The sequence below is a fragment of the Ochotona princeps genome, chromosome 1 (genome assembly GCF_030435755.1).
Source record: "Ochotona princeps isolate mOchPri1 chromosome 1, mOchPri1.hap1, whole genome shotgun sequence".
In the NCBI taxonomy this organism is placed as follows: domain Eukaryota; kingdom Metazoa; phylum Chordata; class Mammalia; order Lagomorpha; family Ochotonidae; genus Ochotona; species Ochotona princeps.
In genome coordinates this window covers 1,813,875-1,835,859 of record NC_080832.1, presented here as the reverse complement: position 1 = coordinate 1,835,859, position 21,985 = coordinate 1,813,875, and the positions used below count along the sequence as shown (strand labels likewise).

The 21,985-nt window shown below is 59.2% G+C and overlaps 1 protein-coding gene across 1 annotated transcript in view; it reads right to left on the bottom strand.

Moving 5' to 3' along the window:
- Positions 1-4,261: 4,261 nt before the first annotated feature.
- RPS6KA2 (ribosomal protein S6 kinase A2) overlaps positions 4,262-21,985 on the bottom strand; it is a 78,974-nt gene continuing 61,250 nt past the window's right edge. The window contains exons 12-21 of the mRNA XM_058676213.1: positions 20,811-20,913; positions 19,152-19,282; positions 18,900-19,025; positions 11,550-11,639; positions 10,353-10,511; positions 9,292-9,453; positions 7,406-7,482; positions 6,129-6,246; positions 5,743-5,880; positions 4,262-5,657 (exon numbers count right to left, since the gene is read on the bottom strand). Coding sequence (XP_058532196.1) covers positions 5,532-5,657; positions 5,743-5,880; positions 6,129-6,246; positions 7,406-7,482; positions 9,292-9,453; positions 10,353-10,511; positions 11,550-11,639; positions 18,900-19,025; positions 19,152-19,282; positions 20,811-20,913 — 1,230 coding nt within the window. The 3' untranslated portion in view covers positions 4,262-5,531. The remainder of the gene's footprint in view (positions 5,658-5,742; positions 5,881-6,128; positions 6,247-7,405; positions 7,483-9,291; positions 9,454-10,352; positions 10,512-11,549; positions 11,640-18,899; positions 19,026-19,151; positions 19,283-20,810; positions 20,914-21,985) is intronic.

Genomic DNA, 21,985 nt, shown 5'->3' with positions numbered 1-21,985 from the left:
CCCACCCAGCGGTTCCAGCTTGGAGGCTGAGTGTTGGTGACCTTTTCTCCCAAGCCTGGAATGATTGGCCAGCCTGGGCCTGGCAGTCACCCCGGGCTGGCCGAGCCGCTTCCTTCCCTCATTCATTGTGCCCCAAAATAGCACACAATGTCAGACCAGTTGGAGCATCCATGGCACTGGCTGGCCACGCTTCCCTGACAAGGGATTGTCATTGGTGGTGGTCACAGGTGGCCCTGCCGCCCACTTCCAGCCCCTCTGGTTCCTTCCTGTCTTGTTTCGTCAGCTGTACCCTCCTGCCCCCCAGCTCCTCCTGCTTCAGTGCCGACCTGTGGGAGGGGAGCCTTGAGTCCTGGGTCAGTCAGCACCATCCCCACGGAGAGGCGAGAGCAGGCTGCTCCCCGAGAGCTCACACCCCAGCAAGCCTGAGCTTGTCTGCTTGAACTCAGCAGCCCGTCCATGTGGCTCCCTGCCACGGGATGTCCTGCGGGCACATCTGAAGGGCAACCTTTGCTCTCGCACCCCTGCTGACCTGGCTGAGCCAGGCCCTGACAAGCGGAGGCGGCTTTGCAGTCCTGGGTGTCCTTGGAGCTGTCCCGGGGGTGGACAGCAACCCTGCTGCCTGGCACCTCTAGTGTTCCAGTGGTGTTTCGGTGAAAACCCAGGAAGGGGAAGGTGGGGTGTTGCCCCCTCCACGTCACGGCTCTGTCCCTGCCGCTGGAGGCCCGTGCGCACGCACTGGCTCTGTCAGCAGTGGCTGTTAATCCCAGTGGCAGAGCGCCTCTTTCAAGAAGCTGCCTGTGACTTTCTCCCTGGCCCTGGAAGACCCTGAATGCCCGGCGATGGGATGTGTGTGACATGACTATTCATGGCAAAATTGCGTGATCCAGTTCACACAGGGGCAGGAGCTGGCGGTGCCCAGCAGTGCCCAGAGGGACGTTGAAGTGGATTTTGGAGGCCTTTCGGGGTGGGTCCTGAGCCCTCAGGCAGGTGACTCCCCTGTGGCAGGTCTCAAGCCTGGTGTGTAGATGCTCCGTACACCTGAACCCCAATATACTGACTGACCTTCTGCACTGCACCTCTTGATGCTGACCCTCACTGTGCACACGGTGCCCCCCGAGACACTGACCCCCTGCTTCCACTGCAGCAGGAGGCATGGCCGCCTTCTCTCCTAACCACCGCATCTTCTGTGTTTTCACCTGCATGTGTCCCGCTGGCCTTCAGTGGACGAGATGAGATGTTGGCGGTGCATCCCGTGTGGTCAGCATTAGCTGTGAGGGCCCAGTGAAACAGAAGGGCCCCTGAACCAGGAAGAGGGCTTGTGGGTGCCACCAGCCTGATCTTGTGGCCTCCAGCTCTTGGGGTATAAATGCCTGTGGACAGTTTCCTGTTTTAAGTGCCTGTGGTGCTCAAACCAGGAAGTGGGGAGTGAACAGGTGGTTGTGTCCAGGACTTCGGAGTCTTTCCATGACTTTATCCACATTGGGCCTGTGCAGGGAGGTGGCCTGGCCGCTGGGAAGCCAGAAGCCACTGCAGCACAGGGGGCACTGGGGCCGACTGAACCCCGGCTCTGCAGAGTGGAGATGGAGGCATGGGGTCAGCAGGTGACCCACGCTGGCCCTGAATGCCCTCCACTGAGTGCTCTGTGCCCTCTCCTGCCCATGGCCCCACAGGGCAAGCGCCCCCTGGGACATAATGGGGCACTGGAAAGGACAGCCGACTGCAGCACTGGCGGGGGGAGCTGGCGTCCTACTCCTGTTCCCGGGCCAGGACCAGCAGTGAGAGGCAGATGGGGCAGGGGAGACCTTGGGGTGGGGGGGTGCACGGGTGGAATGTGGGGGAGCAGCCAGGAGCACCTGTGCCCTGGAGCCTGCTTGACCACCAGGGATGGATCGGCGGCCACCAAGTCTGGCTTCACCAATAGGTTCTGGGGTCTGAAGGCTCAAGGGTAAGGTGAGGGCAGGACTGGGTGTCCCTGGCCTCTCCCCACTCACTCTGCCTGTCCCCTCACAGGTACATGGTGGGGGTGGTGTCTTTGCCAAGCTGGGGGCTCCTGCAGTGACTGGCAAGAACCAACATGGTGAAGGCCGTGAGGGCCCTGTGTGTGGGATATTAACCTTACGGAAATCAGTTTTGTTTCTTTTTTTTTTAAGACAGACAAGGAGAACCCCTTCCTCTGGCTCATCCCCCTAGATGCCAAACCCAGAGCAGGGTACTCTGCCCAGATCTCTCACACCAGGTAACCCAATTACTGCTACTTTCTGGAGTTTGCCTTAGCAGGGAGCCACAGGCAGGACTGTACTTTGATTGGTCAGGGACGTGTGTGATCCCACTGGCACCTTGGCTGGCAGGCCGGGTGCCTGCCCCTGATGCAGTGAGGTGATCTGGGCAGGGCTGGGAGGACAGCCAGGCCAACGAAAGTGTGGGACACAGCAAGTGGCATGCCAGGGAGACTGAGTGCTCTCAGCCAGCAGGTGTATGCAGAGGCCTTGACAGAATCGCAGAGTTAAGAAACAGAGGCATGTTTGGGGCTGAGGTCGGGGTAAGGACTCCAGGTAAGGGGTTGGGAGAGTCGGCGTAACCACTCTGTCTGCTGGCCAGTTGCAACCTCGGCCTGGACAGTCTCTTGGCGGTCTAATCGGGAACTCTGGCTACACGTGGCTTGGCATGATGAGAGCATCACACATTTCTCAGGGATGCCCGAGAAATGCCTAGGGGCTGGGCAGGTCAAACTGCTCCTCACGATGCTAGCGTTCCGGGTCCAGCACCGCCTCCAGTCCCAGCCACTCCACTTGCATCTGAGTGGATGAGTGACTCAGTGAGTGGAGGCGCCTGTTCTTGGGGGCCACTCCTTCCTGTCACCAGGGGCTAGCCCTTTCCACAGCTTCTAGTTTTCTTATTTATTTTTTAAAATATATATTTGTTTGAAAGGCCGTGACAGAGAGGAGAGATAGAGAAACAAAGCTCTCCCATTGGCTGATTGACTGCAAATGGCCAGAGCAGCCAGGGCTGGGCCAGGCCGCAGGCAGGGACTCAAGGGCTTGGACCATCTTCCATTGACTCCATAACCCTGACCTTAGCCCCCACCCTAACCTAGCAGGAAGTAGAGTAACCTGACTCAAGCTCTCCGGCATGGAATGGGAGGCCCTAAACAGCAGCTCAACAGCTGGACCACAAACACCCACTCCAAGAGTCCTGTGTACATTGAGACTTTCCTCTTGGCTTCCTACATACACAAACGCATCTGCCTTCCCCAGAGGCGACGCCTAAATGTCACTCCTGCTGGGACAGAATTAGCAGTAATACACTGGGGTGGTTCAGAGCCAAGCAGAGGTCAAGCAGGCTCCTGCTCGCTCCTGCGGGGTCACGCTCGCCTCTGGAGCCACAGCAGGCAAGGCCCAGGACACCTGCAGGCCTGACCTCAACGGTGCCACTGCAGGACATGTCAACTTGTCATCCTCTGCTGGCAGTTTGTGGGAGTGCAGATTGCAGAGACCGGCTACGCTGGCAGGGCAAAATCCAGGATTCTGCATCTGACAGCTGGTCAGGGAGGAGGCCTCTGGCTCCTGACCCAGCCCCAGCCCCAATCAGCCTGCTCGTGGCCGTTACAGAATACAACGCAGAAAATCCACAGTTCATTGTGCTGAAAGAGGTGACATTTCATAAAACTCATATTTATTCCAAAAAAGCTATTGAGAAAGTCTGGACAGGATAATAAATATCTGTACAGCGGCTGCGCAGTAAGAAGTGTGACCAGGCGGCGTGATGGCGGGGCTGAGTGGGCGGCCCGTGTGCTCCGAGGCCACGGCCAGAGGTGCTGGGCTTGGGGAAGGCAACAGGACCGCATGAGCCCCATGCCAGCATGTGCTGGAGGCCTGCGGGTTGGCGCGAGGTGCAGGCCCCACAGGCAGCTCTGGGACGAACGCTCCCGGCTGACGTGAAGTTCCACGGACAGCGGAAAGCACCAGCGCACGCAGTCACAGACCACGAGCTGGTACGGAGTCCTCTCCTACAGGGGCAGGGCTGCAGCCTGCAGGTGCAGCCAGCTACGGGACCTTCCCCAGAGCCGGGAAGGGAAGCTGGGTCAGGAGGCCTGGGATCTGGCAAGCCCTGGTCCAGAGGCCAAGACGATCAGTGTACATCCGTGAGGCCATGCGTGCGAACGCCACGTGAACAGGTGTGCCAGCACGTGAGCTGAGAACCACCCAGGGCGTCACTCACACACCGCTGCTCACCAAGCATGCGCGGGCACGTGCTGCACAATGCCAGGGTTGGAAACCCCGCCCTCACGTCTTCAGGCCAGGGCTGCGTGGACGCCTCACAGGCGTCAGTGTTCGGTGAGGTGGAAGCGAGGGGTGTTTGGTAGGTTGTGCCAGACCCAGCAATACACGCGATGAGGTGTGGGGGATGGTGACTCGGTCCCTCTGCCAGTTTGTGACCCAGAAGGGGTGGCTGGGGTGGCGGCTGGTGCGGAGGGGACTGGACGTGGCCACTTCCTCAGCTGTGTGTCCCTTTGCTTGTCTCTCTCCATCAGGACGTGCCGGCCGGAAGCCAGCACACAAGCATGTACTCACACACATACAAGTAGACACATGCATGAACACACCCAGGTCCAGGCCCACGCCTCTGACAGACCTGGACTGGCCGTGGGAGGAGCGTGTGCCAACCTTGGCCACGAGTCCTGGTGCTCCAGGGAGACAAGCCCTGCGCAGGACGGGCCTGTGCTTCGAGGCCTGTGTGCAGGAAGGCCGGGCAAGGAGTTCCGTGCTTGTTTTCTGCGTGAGGTACTTGAGTGAGCATAGGTGAGGGAAAGAACCAAGGAAATAAATACACGTGTTCTCAGGAGGCAGGGCTGCCCCACGGCCGCAGGGCATAGCTGGCAGGACTTGAGCTCGCTGCACGGCCAGGGTCCGCACTCACACGCCGCCTACAGGTGCACATGCACACACCACATACATGCGTACACACAACATATACATAGCCAACATGTACCACAACACACTCACGGCACACAACACACTCATGGCACCCACACATGTGCATGAGCTCAGCTTCGGCAGCGTGCATGGCTGCTGCGGGAGGCCACAGTCCCTGAGGTGCTGCAGGCAGCGGGTTGAGGGGTGTCAGGGGCGGGGCACTCCAGGCCTCCACAGGAACAGGCAGGACTAGGTGGCCACGGACTCCCTGGCTCCCTCCCGGAGGCCGCCCCTGCTCAGCTCGCATCTGCTGCCACGAGCCCCTGGACGACCGCACTTCTCTCCACGCTGGCCCGCCTCGTGGGTCCCAGAGCGTTCTGGCTTCCTCCCTGACACAGGAGTGGCTGGAGGCTCTGAGAGAAGCTACCGGCTGTGGAGACTGTGTTTGCTGGGTTTTGCTCGGGGCTGCAGGAGGAGAGCGGGCGGTGTGGTTGGCACAGTGGAGGCTCGGGTCAGGGTCCCGCAGAAGAGGCTGGCGCCACCCCCAGGCTGGCCTTGCGGTCACTGTAGGCGCCCAAGGGCAGGACCCAAGGTTCGGCATAGAGTGCTGAGTGGCCACTACAACCGCGTGGACGTGAGTCTCTTCATGCCCCGGCGCTGGGCCAGGCTGGACGACAGCACAGGCTCGAGCCTTGGGGTCTGTGGAGCTCTGTGGAGAGCGGAGAAGGTGGCGGCCATGGCACCCTGCAGGACAGGTGGGGAGGGTGGCGGCTGAGTGTGTGTGCGACGCCCACCATACCTGCACCCCGCAAACCCACACGGCCGGTACCTTCACGAGGTGCACGTCTTGTCTGCTGAGCTGCTTTTGGGACAGGAACTCCCTGTTGACAATCCAGGGGTGTTTGAGTACCTGCACAGCCGTCAGGCGCTGCTGCGGGTCCACGTGCAGCATCTTGGACACGACATCCTGGGACGGGGGTGTGGGGGTGCTGGTGTTAGGCAGAGAGAACTCACCCCTTGCCTCCTGGCCTTCCTGAGACGGAGCCTGGCCATGAGGGGGGCCTGCAGGCACCGCCTGAACGCAGGAATGCTGAGCGCTCAGATTCAACTAGGTCTCCAGCTCAGACCTCCCGGGGAAGCCAGCCACGTGAGGCAGTCAGCCGGCTCATGGGTGATGCTTCCCCTCCCATCTCTGTCTCTGCACACGCCCCTCACCTTGGCTGCCTCGGACACAGAGTCCCAGTTTCCCCCGGACAGGGCATACTGCCCACTGCCGATGCGCGCCAGGATCTCTTCAGGGGTGTCCTCTGGGCCGTTCGCAAAGGGGGTGAACCTGTGTGATGAAAGGGTTTGTGGCCAGGAGTACCCCTGTGACCCAGGACGGAGTGCACAGTGCCACACCCGCCCCTGCCTAGCTCCAGGATGTACACAGTGAGACTTCCTTCTGCTGGCTGCGCCATGCACCCCTTGCCCGGCCAGAGGGGGAGCTGCGTGGACACCAGGCTCATCTTCCTGGGTGTGCCAGTGGCAGCAGGGATGGGTTCTCAGGGCGATGGCACAGTGCAGAGGAAGTCTGAGGGGCCCACAGCAGGCCTCTGGTGACCTCTGGGCTCTCTCACAGTGAAGTTTTTGCGCCTCAGTTGCAAAATGGGTAGAAGACTGTCCCGATGAGTTGTGGTGTTTCTGTGCGTGGATAGACTCAAGGTGAGGAACAGGGCTCCTGTTTGCCAAGCGTGTGGTCCTTGTTCACTCAGTCCACCTGAACACACCCCGGGGCCTGCAGCCACGCCCAGGGAGTGCTGGGGCAGCGCAGTGTCGGTGCTGTCCAAGCCCTGCCCTGGCAGCCCTGCTCTGTGCATGCTCACACCAGGGCACGAGGCACCTCGCAGCCTGGTGTCCCTGTGTGCCCTGGAGCCAGCCACCTGTCTCCTCTCTCCCACCCACTGCACAACATGAGGAACCCGAGACTCTCCGAGGACACTGGCCCTTCCTGGCTAGGAGGAGCCATGAGTGTCCTGTTGTCACCCCAAGGCGAGGGCAGGGTCTGGGTGGTGGAACTCAGACGGGCATCTGGGGCCTGCCTGGCACAGCAGCTGCTGGCTGGCACTGCACATGTCTCATCCTGACTGCTCAGCTTGTGTGACTGGCCAGCAGGGCCACTCATGTTGCAGTATACTAGCTGCTCCCAAAGTGTCCACAGAGCCTGCAGTTCAGGGCCTTGGTGGTGGCCGTGGCACTCCAGTCTAAGGAGGGACACGGAGCCGCAGAGCGTCCCTGAGAGCCCTGGGTGGGGGAACGCATGTCTGAGCTGCCCGTCTGCTGACTGAGGTTAAGGAGGTGTGAGAGTGCACAGTGACTGTGACGGCCCGGGCAGGCACAAGGCAGCCTGCTCCCTGCGGCTCCCCTGGGGCTGTGTGTACCCCGCCTGCTGCCCACGGCCCACCCCCAGGGCTGCGCGCCCCCGCCCGTGCCCCCTCCGCCGGCAGCCGCACCCCGCCAGCATGGTGTAGAGCAGGATTCCCAGACTCCAGACGTCACACGCAGCATCGTAACCTTGCCGCTTCAGGACCTGCAGGGACCAGGGGAGACGGGTCAGCACCCACCGAGCAAGGCCGAGGTCACAGCATGTTTCTCTGAGGGGCCCAGAAGTGGGGGGGTGTTGAGGGGAGCAACGGACAGCATGGCCGGTGGTTCCTAAGGGCAGCCAGGGTGTGGGCCGCCGTCAGCTCCTCCCATGCTCGCTGTGTACAGGGGTGACAAACTCACAGGCAGGGACTTAGAGCTGGGCCCTCCCCGTCCTCCCAGCCTGAGATGGACCCTTACATTCCTCGTTCCTTTTCCATACTGTCCTGCTTTTGGTCACTGCAAACTTGACTCCACCAGGGACGTCCCCCGGGTGAACCGCCTGTGCCCGTGGCTTTCTGCCCTTGGCAGCAGTGCCTGGGCTCATCCGTGCAGGGGCTGCTGACCCTCCCTTCCTCCTCTGCTATCTTCCCCTTTCCCCTCCAACCCTCCTCTCCCCTTGCCTTCCCTCCCTCCCCTCCCAGGTGATCCAGGAAGTTCAAGGGAAAGGCACACTCTAACACAAGATGCCAGGGTGCCAAAGTTCTGTGAATTCCATTCCCCACAGCCTCTCTGACACCTGTGTGAGTCACTGGCCGGCAGGCCCGAGAAGCTGCCCACCAGTGCACTGTGGTTTCTGGACCACGAGAGGCGGCCAGCAGCATATGCCCCACCGACCAGCTTTCTAGCACCAGGAGGCTGATGTGGTGGAGAGCGGGCACCCCCCGGCCCCCAAATATGTCCATGTGGCATGAGGCCTGCAGAGTGGAGCCCAGGTGAAGGACAGAGGTGGGCCCTCTGCTCCTCCTGTCTGCCCTGAGGCAGGCCCTGCTCTACAGAGCGCAGGGGGCTCCTGCGGCCTCCCTCGGGGCGTGCAGGGAGAGCAAGCCAGCTGTACATGGCTGCAGAACCCCGTGATGCCCCACAGGGGAGCTACACCTCGTTGCCTGCCGAGTGCCCAGTCATCTTCTATGCCCACTGCTGCTCCAGGGGTTCCCTGTGCACCAGGACCCATAGCCACAGCCACAAGAACTGCCTGGCCCAGGGCAGCCTGCGCGCGTGGCAAGGCACACAAGCAGTGTGCTTGTTCTTCTCAAATCAGCCTCTCGTGTTACCGGACAGACTGGGAGTGCTGAGTGCCACCTGAACCACTTCTGGGCCCCAGGCGCGGTGCCAGCTGGTGGCCACCACGTCTGCCCAGGACGCAGGGACCTGTCCGCTGCAGACCTGGCAGCTCCCGGCAGCTGCCAGAGCAGGCTGCCCAGCCCTTGGGACTCGTGTCCGTGTCCCCTGCTTCCACTGCCTGAGGCCCCACGCGGGTCATGCCTGCCCTGCCTGTCCCGACGATGCTCGCCTCAGCTGCTCTGCTCTCCCACTTGCCATCTGTGCTCCAACTGCTCTTCCAAAGTGCAAGGTGCCACATTCCACACATTCCTCTCCAGTGGAAATCGTCTCAGGGAAGTTGAAGGTCGGGGCTCCCAGACTTGACCCCTCAGTCGGTCCTGCAGGTCATGGATGCTCGGCTGCAAATGGCCCTGGAGCCCTCATTCTCAACCTTCCCAGCTGCTAACTTGCTTCTGCTGGGCTCAGGAAGAACAATGTGGGGTGCACAGCAAACCTCCCCTCTGACTGAGTGATCCCAGGGAACCCTGCTCCACACTCCAGCTGCAGAGGCGGTCGGGCCCATTCTTGCTCCCACTCGTAGTGGCGCCACTCACACAGTCCCAGTGGAAACAGTGCCCCTGAGCAGGACCCACGGCTGGTCCCGAGGGCTCCCGCTCTGCTTGCTGCCAGCCCCGCCTGCTGTGGCCCTCACCTCAGGGGCCACAAAGTTTGCGGTGTAGCAGGGCGTCATGAGCAGCCCGTTCTCGGCCCGCAGCTGCTTGGCGAAGCCAAAGTCACAGATGCGGATGGACTCAGGGTTCCCAGACTCGTCCACGTATAGGATGTTGCTGGGTTTCAGGTCTCGGTGTACCACCTGCAGGGAGGGAGCGTCACGCAGGGCCCCCACAGCACCGTAGCTGTTTCCCTCCAGGGCAGGCACGGTGCTGCAGGCGAGGACACCCCTCCCGGACACAGGAGGCCTACGCCTGCTACTGAGCTCCAGGTGGCAACCTTGTCCTCATAGGACTGGGTGGGGGTGCTGCCCTGAAGACAGCTGCCATGGGGCAGGGCTGATGGAGCCAGCTGCCCCAGGACCAACCATGGCAGCTCCAAGAAAAGCCTGCTGGAGCCTCTGGGCACCGGCTACTAGCTGCTGGGCTTTGCCTGGGGGGGTGGGTCCCTTGACCTCGAACAGGTAGCAAGCAGCAAACTGCTCCCTTCTCTGGCCCAGGTACTCTCCTCTTCATCGTCAAGGCTGGCTTCTGCAGAATGTAATAGCTCCATGCAAAAACACGGCAATGCAGGCAGTCCCCGACTGCCGCCATGACCCGCCCCCGGCCCTGATGACAGCGCTCAAAGAGCATGCTGCAGCCAGCTCGGAGAGCCTCCTTATCCTGTTCCCGGGGCTGCCCTGGCATTTTCTTCCCTCTCTGCAGAAGTTAACCACTGGGGCCGGCCCTGGTCACCACTCAGCCACAACAGCATCCTTGGGACATGCCGCTGGGGGGCTTGTGGGGGGCTGCCATGTGAGCTCCTCCAGCCTGCTACCCAGAGAGCCCTGTCCATGTCCCATGGTCACCCTCTAGCCATCTGTGTCCCTCCAGGAGGAACTAAGTCTGCTGGCCCTGCTTGAGTCTCCCTGTGGCCTGGGCACCACAGGGCTTGGACAGTGCTGAGTCTGGTCCACAGGGCTCCAGGCCCAGGATGGATGTGGCCCCCACCCTCACGGGGGCAGCCTCAGGGGATGCGGGGGACACGGGTGCACGGCCTCACCCCCTGGGAGTGCAGGTAGTCCATGGTCTTGGTAACGGTGCACAGCACACTGCTGGCCTCACGCTCCGAGAAGCAGCGCTGCCTCAGGATGCGGTCCAGCAGCTCCCCACCGCGCATCAGCTCTGTCACCAGGTATACGAACTTGCCGTCGTCGTAGACCTGGGGGCGGAGGGGTGTGCACCTTAGATGCTGCAGGAGGACATGCGCTGCCCGGCTGTCCCAGTCATGCACCAGTTCCCCAGCCACTCACACTCTGCTGCCCAGCAGGCACCAGTATGCCAGGCTGTAGGGCTCGGGGGTGTGGCGGATTTAGGGAAACATGCACAGCTCAGAACTCCCAGCCTGGCATGGCAGCCACGGAGCACGGAGACTGTGACAACAAGCAGGTGCAGGTACAGGGCCAGCACCTTGACAGTGGGGATGCGTACACTCCTCGGATGACGCATGGTCCTGGAGTGATGTGCGTTGTCCTGGGGTGACACACACACACTCCTGCGGTGATGTCTACAGTCTTAGTGCTTGGTCATGTGCCCCGAGTTGCCATGTAATCTACAGACCTGGGCTGGGGCTAGCTCTGTATCCTTAGTGGTTCCAGGCACACGGTGCTGCCGGTCTCTGGCCGGCAGCCAGTACCGAGAGCATTGCTGAGCTCTGGAGCAGCACAGGGAGGTGTTGAGACACAGCCTTAGTCCACACTGGCTTGTCCCATGACTGTTTTCACGCCAAGCTATGCACACCCTGTCACTGTCCACACTGCAGCCTGCAGGCTGTCCACGTGCTGGGAAAAACCTGATGTGAAAGTGAGTACAGGGCTCAAGTAGGACTCTCATGACCCACCTCTCCATCTGCGGGCTTTGAGAGCAAATTACTAACATTACTAACCCTGAACCGCAAAGATGCGGCTAATTTTGGCCATTGTTTGAGCATCGAGGCTTCGCGGACTTCAGAACACTTATCTCAACCCGAACACAGGAGTCGTGGACGCTTAGGGGTCCAGATTCACTGATGTTTGTGACTCCTGACAGGGAAGGAAGCAAGGATGCTCACGGCTGAGGGCTTGGCCTGCGGCCTGTTCCTCCTGCGCACCTGCACGTGAGCCTCGGGGGACACACCATCATGGCATGAGAGTGAGCTGGCAAAGGCGGGCACACGGGGCAGAGACGACACACAGGCAGGGTGAGCGGAGCAGTCACTTACGTCCTTCAGGGTGATGATGTTGGGGTGCTGGCCGTACCTCAGCAGGATCTCTATCTCCTCCGACGGGTCCCTTTTGCTCTTGTCAATGATCTGGAACAGAAACAGCGTGGCAGAGGGTGTAACTGTGGGCTCTACACAGCCACCATCACCTCCACGTGCTGGGAGTTTGGGGCCAGTCCTCGCAGCCCTAGCTAGTAGCAGACACATTCTGAAATGACGGAGTGTAGGGCCGGCACCGTGGCATAGTAGGCTGAGCTTATGCCTATGGTGTTGGCATCCCATTTGGGCACTGGTTCAAGTCCTTGGGTCCAGGCATCTGTGTGCGAAGTCGGAAGACGCTCCTGGCCTTGGCTTTGGATTGGTTCAGCTCTGGCCACTGTGACCATCTAGGGAGTGAACTAGCAGGTGGAAGATCTCTCTTTCTTCCAAATAAAAATAAATTTTTAGAAGACTAAATGAAAGGAGGGGTACAGGCTTTGGGTGCTATTTTAAGGTATTGCAACAAGCCTGGCCACCGTGCTTGAAGTGGCCTCAGCACTTGCGTGGGTCCTGAGGTGGCCCTGCTTCACCCAAAGGCAGCCTCTGCCGATGATGCACCTGTTGCCTTGTTTGGGGAGCTGAGGTAAAGCCAGGCACCGCCTGTGGTTCTCACCGGGGGCCGGGGAGTTGGATCTCACTTCCAGGCCGTTCCCCGACACCTATCAGCGATGTCTTAAGCAGATTCAACTGCTTCACCCCAGGAAACAGATGGTGTGCTAGGACAGGGGACAGCGCCCGTGAACTGCTGCCCTGCTTCCCACATCCGTGCGGCTGGAACTTGGCAGGGGACGTGAAGGCCCCAGTAGCAGGGGGCCAGCCCTACTCAGAAGAGAAGTCACGGGGAACATCTTCTTCATACAACCATGCTGCTCTTGCAACGAGGTCCACCAAACCTGAAATTCTCTTGGAAGACTCACGTTGGTTTACGATCAAGTATGAGGGCGAGTTCTCTTCAGCTGCATGCCATCACTCTGAGCAGGGTCAGAGTGGGCCACATGCATGGCAGCGTGACTTTCTGCTGCCACAGCTGCCCCCAGCGCTGCCTGCTCACATCACACCTAGGCCCACCACGTGCAGCCGGGAGCCAAGTAACACCAAGCGTGCAGCAAGCTGGACCCCCTCCTGGACCCAGACTCCCCTCGGCAGGGATTCGGCTGTGGCCTCAGGACCAGTGACCGACACAAGCTGACGCTGACTCCGCCTGCGGAGGGATGCCTACACGGGACCTCTTGCCAGCTTGTCTCCACTTCCAGTCCAGCTCCCCGCTAAAGCTCCTGAGCGCAGCAGCAGAAGGTAGCCTAACTGGGCCGCCTGGGGGAAGCTCCTGACTGCGGGCTCAGGCCCGGCTGTTGGAGCTGCCTGGATAGGGAACCAGTAGATGGAAGACTGTCTTTCTAAACAAACACACTTGAAAAAAGAGCCATTGTGTGCTCAGCCAGGTCTCTCCCTACACGGGGCACTTGCTTTTAACTGGGAAGAGCCCTGGTGCATGCAGCTCCTGATCTGAGACTTCCTCACAGGTGGACGCTAACACCGACGAGCCTCGTGGAGAGCAGGGCACAGCAGGTCGGCTCTCCCTCTGGGCACAAGGACGCCCGCAGAGAAGGCCAGTACCTAGAGACACCAGCAGTACTTTCTGTGAACTCAGCTCTATCGTGTATGGCTGTGGCAGGGCGTGGAGATACAATGAAAGCATCAGTTCATTTGGGAACAAAAATCTTGTGAAATTCAGGCAAATGATGAGTAGCTCAGGAGCGCCCCCCAACTGGGCACCTAGAGAAGGGGTCTTTAGCATCTTCTGTCAGGCTCCAAGAGTGGCTTCGCCCAACTGTCGTGTCTGAGGTACGGGGTAGGTTGAAAGCTAAGAGGGCAAACCAGGCTGCCACTGGGAAACCACTGGCTTCCCCCAGACGCTGTAGTCCCACAGCCCTGGGACAGGATCACCCTCCCCCTCACTGGCGTCCCTCAGACACTGTAGTCCCACAGCCCTGGGACAGGATCACCCTCCCCCTCACTGGCGTCCCCCAGACGCTGTAGTCCCACAGCCCTGGGACAGGATCACCCTCCCCCTCACTGGCGTCCCCCAGACACTGTAGTCAGTCACCAAACACTGATTGTTCCCAATGGTTAGAGTTTGACCAGATGGTTACTTCACTGACTTTGATGAAATGCAAATTAGAGAAAATACGGAGTGAGTCGAACATTCCATCTCGGACGGGCACGACTTCCTGCCTCCTCTTTCCCACGGCTCGTGAAGTGAACTTCATGGCATTCTGTTTATCTTTAAGGATACGTAACTCACACCTCTCACCTGAGGACCCCCCCATCTCTCGCACCCATCCACCTGTGGCTTAGATCATCTGTCACCAGTCCCTGGGGCCCGCCCACAGCCCCTCCTCCCTACCAACTCCCCAAGCTCCCCACACCTTGCAGGCTCACCTGGGTTGCAGAAATGAGCGTCCTGGTGTGCCCCCTGCCCGGCAGTCCCTAGCCTGCTACCATGGCAGGAGATGTCCTTTTCTGTCCCCACGCCCCCGCTCCCGTTCCTACCCTGTTGGAATAAAGAACCTCCTAAAGCCCCTGAAGAGCTTACATTTTCTTTTAAGAAACATTTCAGTGTGCCCGGTAGACGTCCTCGTCCCGTGGGGACACTGGCCTGGCGTGTCGTGGGCAGCCGAGGCCTCCACAATGGACGGCACAGGGCCGTGCTGAGCAGGCGCAGTGTGGCAGGCTGCTTGTGCGCCTCCCACTGGTGGCCATCATGGCTTCCCCTCCACGGCACGCTCTCCTCACTCTCATCTTCCTAGTTCTCGTTTGCTTGTCTTTCTCCACCACGGAACATGTCCTGTTCTGAGGTCCCGAGTGACTGGGGAGAGGGGTGGGAGTGTGGGTCCGTGGGCTGCAGGGCCTGGGCTCCGCCTTCTGTATTTGGCACCGGAAGGTGGAGTGTGTGATCACTTGTCACACTTCAGACACCTACTCTAGGAAAACTCATCCTGACAAGCGGCACAGAGACAGAATGCAGAGTTCTTTCCGAGGGAAGCAATCAAAATTCCTATTCCATTTTTTCTTTCAGGCCAAGCATCTGCCTTTCTGTTTCGGTTGACAAACCGCATGGCCGGCAGCCACACACGAGAACACAGCTGCAGTGTGTGCTGCTCCACGCGGCCATGTGCAAGGGCACCGGGCTCCTCCTGGGCAACGGCCCCATCCCACCGCCACTCTGCTGCCCAAATGTCGCAGCCTCACTTTATTTTTATCTGATTTAATTGCATAACAAGACCACACTCCTCTGCCTTTGAACACGGGCCTCCCTCCAGCAAGTGGGACTAACTCAGGGAGGTTCTTCCAGCTTTGGGCAGACTCTCCTGTGAGGCTGGGAGAGCTGGGTGGGGTGCTGTGCCATGTGTGTGTCTGGCATCACACAGGCCAGCAGGAAGGCTGCAGCCAAGGCATGGATTCCTTCCGGCATCCCGCATCCTGCCACAGTCTCTGTGGTCAGTGGGCTGTGAGCTTCCCCACTCGGGCTACATTCTTGCCTCACACCTAGGCCTGTGTCTGCCGTGGAGGTAGCCAATAAAACACTGTGTCACTGAAGTGAAGAAAAACGTGTTTTCTGGGATAAGGAGTTGAGGAAGACTGCAATGTGAGTAGAGGCAAGGTGCACTCAGCAACTAAAACCCCACTAAGGAAATTCATATTTGGGGGTAGGCACTGTGGGCACCAGTTCAAGTCCCAGCTGGTCCACTTCCCATCCAGCTCCCCGCTATAGTCTAGGAAAAGCAGCAGAGGCCGGCCCAAGTGCTCAGGCCCCTGGCACCCTATGGAGACGTGGAGGAAGGATCCTGGCTTCGGCCTGGCCCAGCTGTGGCTTCTGCAGCCATCTGGATAGTACACTGGCAGATGGAAGATCTCTCTCTTCATCCATCCTGAACTCTGAAACTCCAATTTTCAAATAAGTAAGACTTTAATAAAAAACCTTCAAAACTGGAGCAGAGCTCCTGGCTGGCCTTTCCCGTGTCAACCCTTGTCCCTGATGCTACTAAGCGCCACGAGGAGTGCAGGCCAGCAGCTGCCTCATCCTCGATGGCAGCCAGCTGCTGCTAGCCATGTGTGGGGCTCTCTGAAGGGCCAGGGCGAAGAACCACAGTGAGGCCACTCTTGCCCCTGGGGCTGATGTCTGGGTGGGGGTTGTGATGGACACAGGCACTGACCAGACCTGGAAACGAGCTGGGGCGACAGCAACATGTGACTAGAGATGGATGGGGAGACCCCACGGGTGAGGAGAGCCCTGGTGTGCAGGTTCAGCGGGCGTCAGCCCACGAGGAGTGCCCAGGTGGAGCTGCCCTTCATCCAGTAGCAGAGTGGGCAGGGCAGTGAGGTGACAGGGCCCAGGCTGCAAGACTCGTGGGCTCCAGCCAACTCTGCAGTCCATTGTAAAGGACTTCTGGAGTGACTGGTATGATGGCAGCAGTGGGCACCTTGTGAGTGGCCAGCAGGGCTGTCACCCCAGATGCCACCGGCGGCCATGGGCCACGTCTGCAGTACTTGCTCAGTCTGGGAGGAGGCATTTCCCACACTTGTCACTTCTGGATAGGAGGATGCCTCAGAGCCTGCCTGGAAAGCCGGGTGTGGATGCTGGCCAAGCGCCACTGGGAAGGCCGTGGCCAGGTTGTAGGACCTAGGCACAGGGGGATGCCTGAGGCCCCGGTCACAGGCCACGTAGTAGGGTGGACACAGATGGTGCCTTTCAGTGTGAGCCAGTCTGGGTACACCGGGGCCAGCCTGTGCCAGCTGCCTCAATGGGCCACTTGTATGCAGGGGCGCAAGGGTGGCTGGTCAGCCCACAGCAGCAGAGTCTGGAAGGGCCCTGGGCGGCTGCGTAGGCCAACAGGGGGCATGGTTCTTGTGCACACGCTGACAAGAGCAGTTGTTTCTGGGCTGGTGCTGGCCTCTGGCAGAGCAGCTGAAGAATTTCTGAGACATGACCCACGCGCACACAACTCTGAGGCCCCTGTGTCCGCGCATGCAGCACAAAGAATGTACGCCACGGCGAGACCCATCCCCCTTGCACCTGCACAGCGGAAGGCCAGCTCTCCAACAGCCCAACCCCAGCATCGTCTAGGCCCTGAGCTCTGTGCTGGAGTGACCGTCCTCTGAGCTGCCCTGGTCACCCACCTGGGACACACAGCTCCCCAGCTCCTCCCTCTCCCAGGTCAGGCACTGTGTGGTTCCTTCACCAGCCTCTCATTGTCTCTGCGCTGTGCAGGCTGGACAGGATCACTGCCTGCTGGCACCATAGACAGCGCCCCCTCCCCCAGCCTTCAGATTCCTACCAGGAGTCTGTCACTGGCACAGCCATCAAGCTCTCAGCTGCTTGGTGTCTGTGACACTGAGCCCGGTATTCCCTCGGAGGGACGGACACAGGATCCCATGGTATTCCAGGGAGCATGCGTGCTCTGGACAAGCTGTGTATTCCCAGAGTGCAGTGGAGCCCCAGGCAAGCGAGGGGGGTCGGAGCCACCTCATGGCAGTCATCGGTGTGAATGGTCGCTGGCTGCTTCGGTTCTCCCAGTGCAGGTTCTAAGGCTCCTGGGCACTGCCAGGAGCAGGGGCACGGCCACGTGCGGCAGCTGAGCTGGGAACAAGTGACCGGCCACTGCAGGCTCCATAGGAGGGTGGCAGCCAGAAGTTGCCACTCACAACTCCTCCGTAAACTAGCTCTGACTTCAGCAGGAAGTTTTGAGTTTAATCTACATCTCACCAGCCGGAATACTCTAAAGATGGCCATTTTGGGTTTCCAGATCAACTACTGATCCAGCACCCACAGAAGCTGAGGGCCGTCGCTGTGGGACAGCAGGTGCAAATGCCGCCTCAGGTGCTGGCATTCCACTAGGACAACAGTCATGTCCTCGCTCTGTTCCCGCCCCCGGGAAAGCAGCAGAAGATGGCCCAGGTGCCTGGAGGACACGCATGGAGCTCCAGGCTCCTGGCTTCCCCCAGGGTTAGCTTTGACCATTGCAGCCATGAGGGGAGGGAACCAGCATATGAAAAGATCTCTTTCTCTGTCTTTCCCAATTTCTCTAACTTTGATTTTCAAATAAATTAAATAAAAATCTTTTTAAAAAACAAAAGCTGAGTTCCTATGTACAGATTGTTAACTGGATTTACAGACTGTCGTAACCAAACACTGCTCTTGATAGATGCGAGAAAACCATCAGGTCTCTGCCCGGGTTTTTGCGAACAATACCAATTTTATACTTTTGCTTATTTCTGCTTTTGTTGGCTGAATCGTCCCCTGTTCCTTGTGTCTGTTCCTGCTCTCTGCTTTCTAAAAGCACCAGGGCACCCAGGGCTCTCCCTCTGCCGTGTACACACAGGGCTCTCCCTCTGCCGTGTACACCCAGGGCTCTCCCTCTGCCGTGTACACACAGGGCTCTCCCTCTGCCGTGTACACACACAGGGCTCTCCCTCTGCCGTGTACACACACAGAGGGCTCTCCCTCTGGCCGTGTACACACACAGAGGGCTCTCCCTCTGCCGTGTACACACACAGGGCTCTCCCTCTGCCGTGTACACACAGGGCTCTCCCTCTGCCGTGTACACACACAGGGCTCTCCCTCTGGCCGTGTACACACACAGAGGGCTCTCCCTCTGCCGTGTACACCCAGGGCTCTCCCTCTGCCGTGTACACACCCAGGGCTCTCCCTCTGCTGTGTACACACACAGGGCTCTCCCTCTGCCGTGTACACACACAGAGGGCTCTCCCTCTGCCGTGTACACATACAGGGCTCTCCCTCTGCCATGTACACACACACAGGGCTCTCCCTCTGCCGTGTACACACACAGGGCTCTCCCTCTGCCGTGTACACACACAGAGGGCTCTCCCTCTGCCGTGTACACACACAGGGCTCTCCCTCTGCCGTGTACACACACAGAGGGCTCTCCCTCTGCGTGTGTACACATACAGGGCTCTCCCTCTGCCATGTACACACACATGGCTCTTCCTCTGCCGTGTACACACAGGACTCTCCCTCTGCCGTGTACACACAGGACTCTCCCTCTGCCATGTACACACACAGGGCTCTCCCTCTGCCGTGTACACACACAGGGCTCTCCCTCTGCCGTGTACACACCCAGGGCTCTCCCTCTGGCCGTGTACACACAGGGCTCTTCCTCTGCCGTGTACACACAGTGCTCTCCCTCTGGCCGTGTACACACAGGGCTCTTCCTCTGGCCGTGTACACACACAGGGCTCTCCCTCTGGCCATGGACACACACAGGGCTCTCCAGTGCACCGCACACTCCTTACCTTCACCGCGTACTCGGCGTCTGTGGCCTTGTGTACACAGCGCTTGCACACCGAGTAGGACCCCACCCCGATGTCCTCCTTGACCTCGTAGCCATCGGTGAAGTGGACGTTATTCCCGTGCAACTGCTGCAGACAAAAGAGGCGAGAGAAAGTGCGTCAAGGAGTGTACTGAGCCCACCGGGCCATGCACACATGGCCTGGGGGTGGGGCTCGGGGCATGAGGACACTGACGCCTGGGGTGACTGACATTACCTGCACGATCGGGTGCACGGGGACCTTGAGCAACTCCTGTTGCGAGGGCTCCTGGGCCAGGCTTGAGGCCACAAAGCTGAATCCTCTGAATAGGTGGTGAGCATTGGCACTCGGGGGCACACCGGGAGAGTCTGAGGTGACATTGGCAGAGTTGAGACCTTGCAGGTGCCAGGTGAGCATGAGTGGGCAATGGAGTGGGAGAAGGCTTTGGGTATAGTGTGTAGGCACCACACCTGCTGTGTGTGTGGCTGCGCAAGTCTGGCTATTTGTGTTGTGAGAGCTGGAGAAGACTAGGTGGACACTGAGAGCTGCAGAAGACTAGGTGGACACTGGGAACGCTGACCCAAGCAGAGCTTGGAGCAATCCCATGACCTGCTTTTAAATGGCAAGATCCCCCACGACAAAGACTGCAGGACAATCACGGCAAGGATGGATGCTGCCGTCCATATTTGCTAGCCATCCTTGGCCACGGCTTGCTCCCTCTGTTCACTCTTTCAGTACCACAGGCGGATGGCCACAGATGGGACACCACACCCTTAGCACCGAGCCCAGGGTGCATGGGGGTATTCCTGGCTGCTCCTGTGTGGTAGGCAGGGCCCCTTCCCAAGCTCACTTGGGTGCTGTGGCTCCTGAGAGCAGCATGAATGGTGGTAGGAGGCTCTTTCCAAGCACTTTCCAAGCAGTTAAAAGCCTGACAGTGGAGGGCTGGGAGGGCGAGCCCCACAAGTGGCTCACTACGCACAGCCAAGGGAAACATCGCCTAGTGGATAGGGAGGGACGTGGGCACGACAGGTGATGGACAAGCGGGAAACATGAGACGCGAGGTGAAGCTCCCAAGGCTCAATGGGGAGGCAGCCTTGGCTGGCAGCAGGAGCTGGCTCCCGGAAGGAGTGGCTAAGCGCACACTTCGTTGAAGAAATCAGAACAAAGGTTACCAGGCACACCCAGGTCAATGAGGAAGGGGAGGACAATGGATTGCTGCAGGAAATGGGCACACTGTCACCACCCCCATTGGCAAAGCTGACCAGGAGATGGGCACACTGTCACCACGCCCATTGGCAAAGCTGACCAGGAGATGGGCACACTGCCACCATGCCCACTGGCAAGGCTGACAAGGAGATGGGCACACTGGCACCATGCCCACTGGCAAGGCTGACCAGCAGATGGGCACATTGCCACCATGCCCATTGGCAAGGCTGACCAGGAGATGGGCACACTGCCACCATGCCCACTGGCAAGGCTGACCAGGAGATGGGCACACTGGCACCATGCCCACTGGCAAGGCTGACCAGCAGATGGGCACATTGCCACCATGCCCACTGGCAAGGCTGACCAGGAGATGGGCACACTGGCACCGTGCCCATCTGCTAGGATGTTCTGGCCCAGTGCCTGCCATTCCCCACTCATGCCGGCGAGGAGCCCTATAGCTGCAGACTGATCCTACAGGGCAGCTTCAGGCCTCAGCTGCACATAAACAGAGCATGTTCCAACTGCCTCAGATGCAGAGGGATGGGGCTCTGCAGGGGGGAGGGTCTTGTGGAGTGACGCCTGTCACTCAGAGCTGCCCGAGCAGAGGTGCTGAACACTGGGCAGATGACAGTGCTGGGTATCCACAGCACCTGCCTCCTGGTCACCGGGCCCTGAGCGGTCAGTACACACCTGTGGGCGTCCGCGCCGTGAACTCGGGGTCAAAGTGGAAGGTGTCTTCAGGCCTGCCCACTGCAGGTTTGAATGGCGGTTTGATCTCCTTCCGGTACAGCTTCTGTAAGGCAAGGTAGAAAGGACACGAAGACCACGGGCATGGAGACAGGACAGAGGCCAGGTGATCCCGAGACACACTGGACACTGGGAGAATGTCACCAGACACTGCAAGAGTACCCACGGGTGCTCAGAAACACGCAGCACTCCCGTGTGCCAGGTAGTGTTGGGTCTCACGCAATTATCTGTGGCAGACAAGCATGTGGCAGGTGCACTTAGAGGCAGAGGAGCTTGGGGACAGGCCGGATGCTGGGGTCCGTGCAGTGGGTGTGGATGACAGAAAAGTGAAAAGACTCGCTCCCCTGCTGGCAAGGCCGGGAGGAGCTTCCTGCTGCAAGGCCAGGCCTGGTGGATGTCTCTCCAGCTACCTCAAGGCAGTTTCACCCCCCTCTGCATGGACACCTGACCGCCCCGCTGAGAATTTTGTAATCTATTGAAGCATTATTGTTTGCCCCTGTGAGTTGGTTTTTACAACCAGTGTGAGCTTGGGAGTTGATGCTGTTGATAACATCTTGGTAAACGGGCCTTTAACAGTTCATCCTGTCTCAGCCGCTCCCACTGACTGGAAGAGCCCAAGAATGTTTGCACGAACATTACAAGATATGCCTTTAGACTAATCTAGAGTTGTTAGGCCCATGGTTGTGGTGGAAAGCTGTTCAAAGATTTTTGTCTATGATCTTTTAGGTTTTCCTTCTGTGATGCATTTTCTCCTTTAGCTGTTAAGCTAAAGTTGTAAAATGAGGAAGGTAGTAGGAGTGTATTACTGATTGATATTGTCTATGGAGAACTTCTTGACCGCAGGGTCAGAATGCGTAACATCCTGCTTTAAGGTGAAACAAGTGGCAGAATTATCCTCGGAAACACCCACTTGACTGTGATGTAAAAAGTCTGTTGGGAGAGTTTCTGAGGGTTTCTGTATAAATAAAGGGGACAGCTTTCCTGCGTGGTCCATTATGATTCTGAAATTGTAGTGGTCCATCTTTTCTCTTTACAATGACTCCACACATCCTTCTCGAGCTCGGCTGGAGCTGGCCTCTGGCAGCTGGGTGCTGCTCATTTTAGGGGGACAGTTCCCA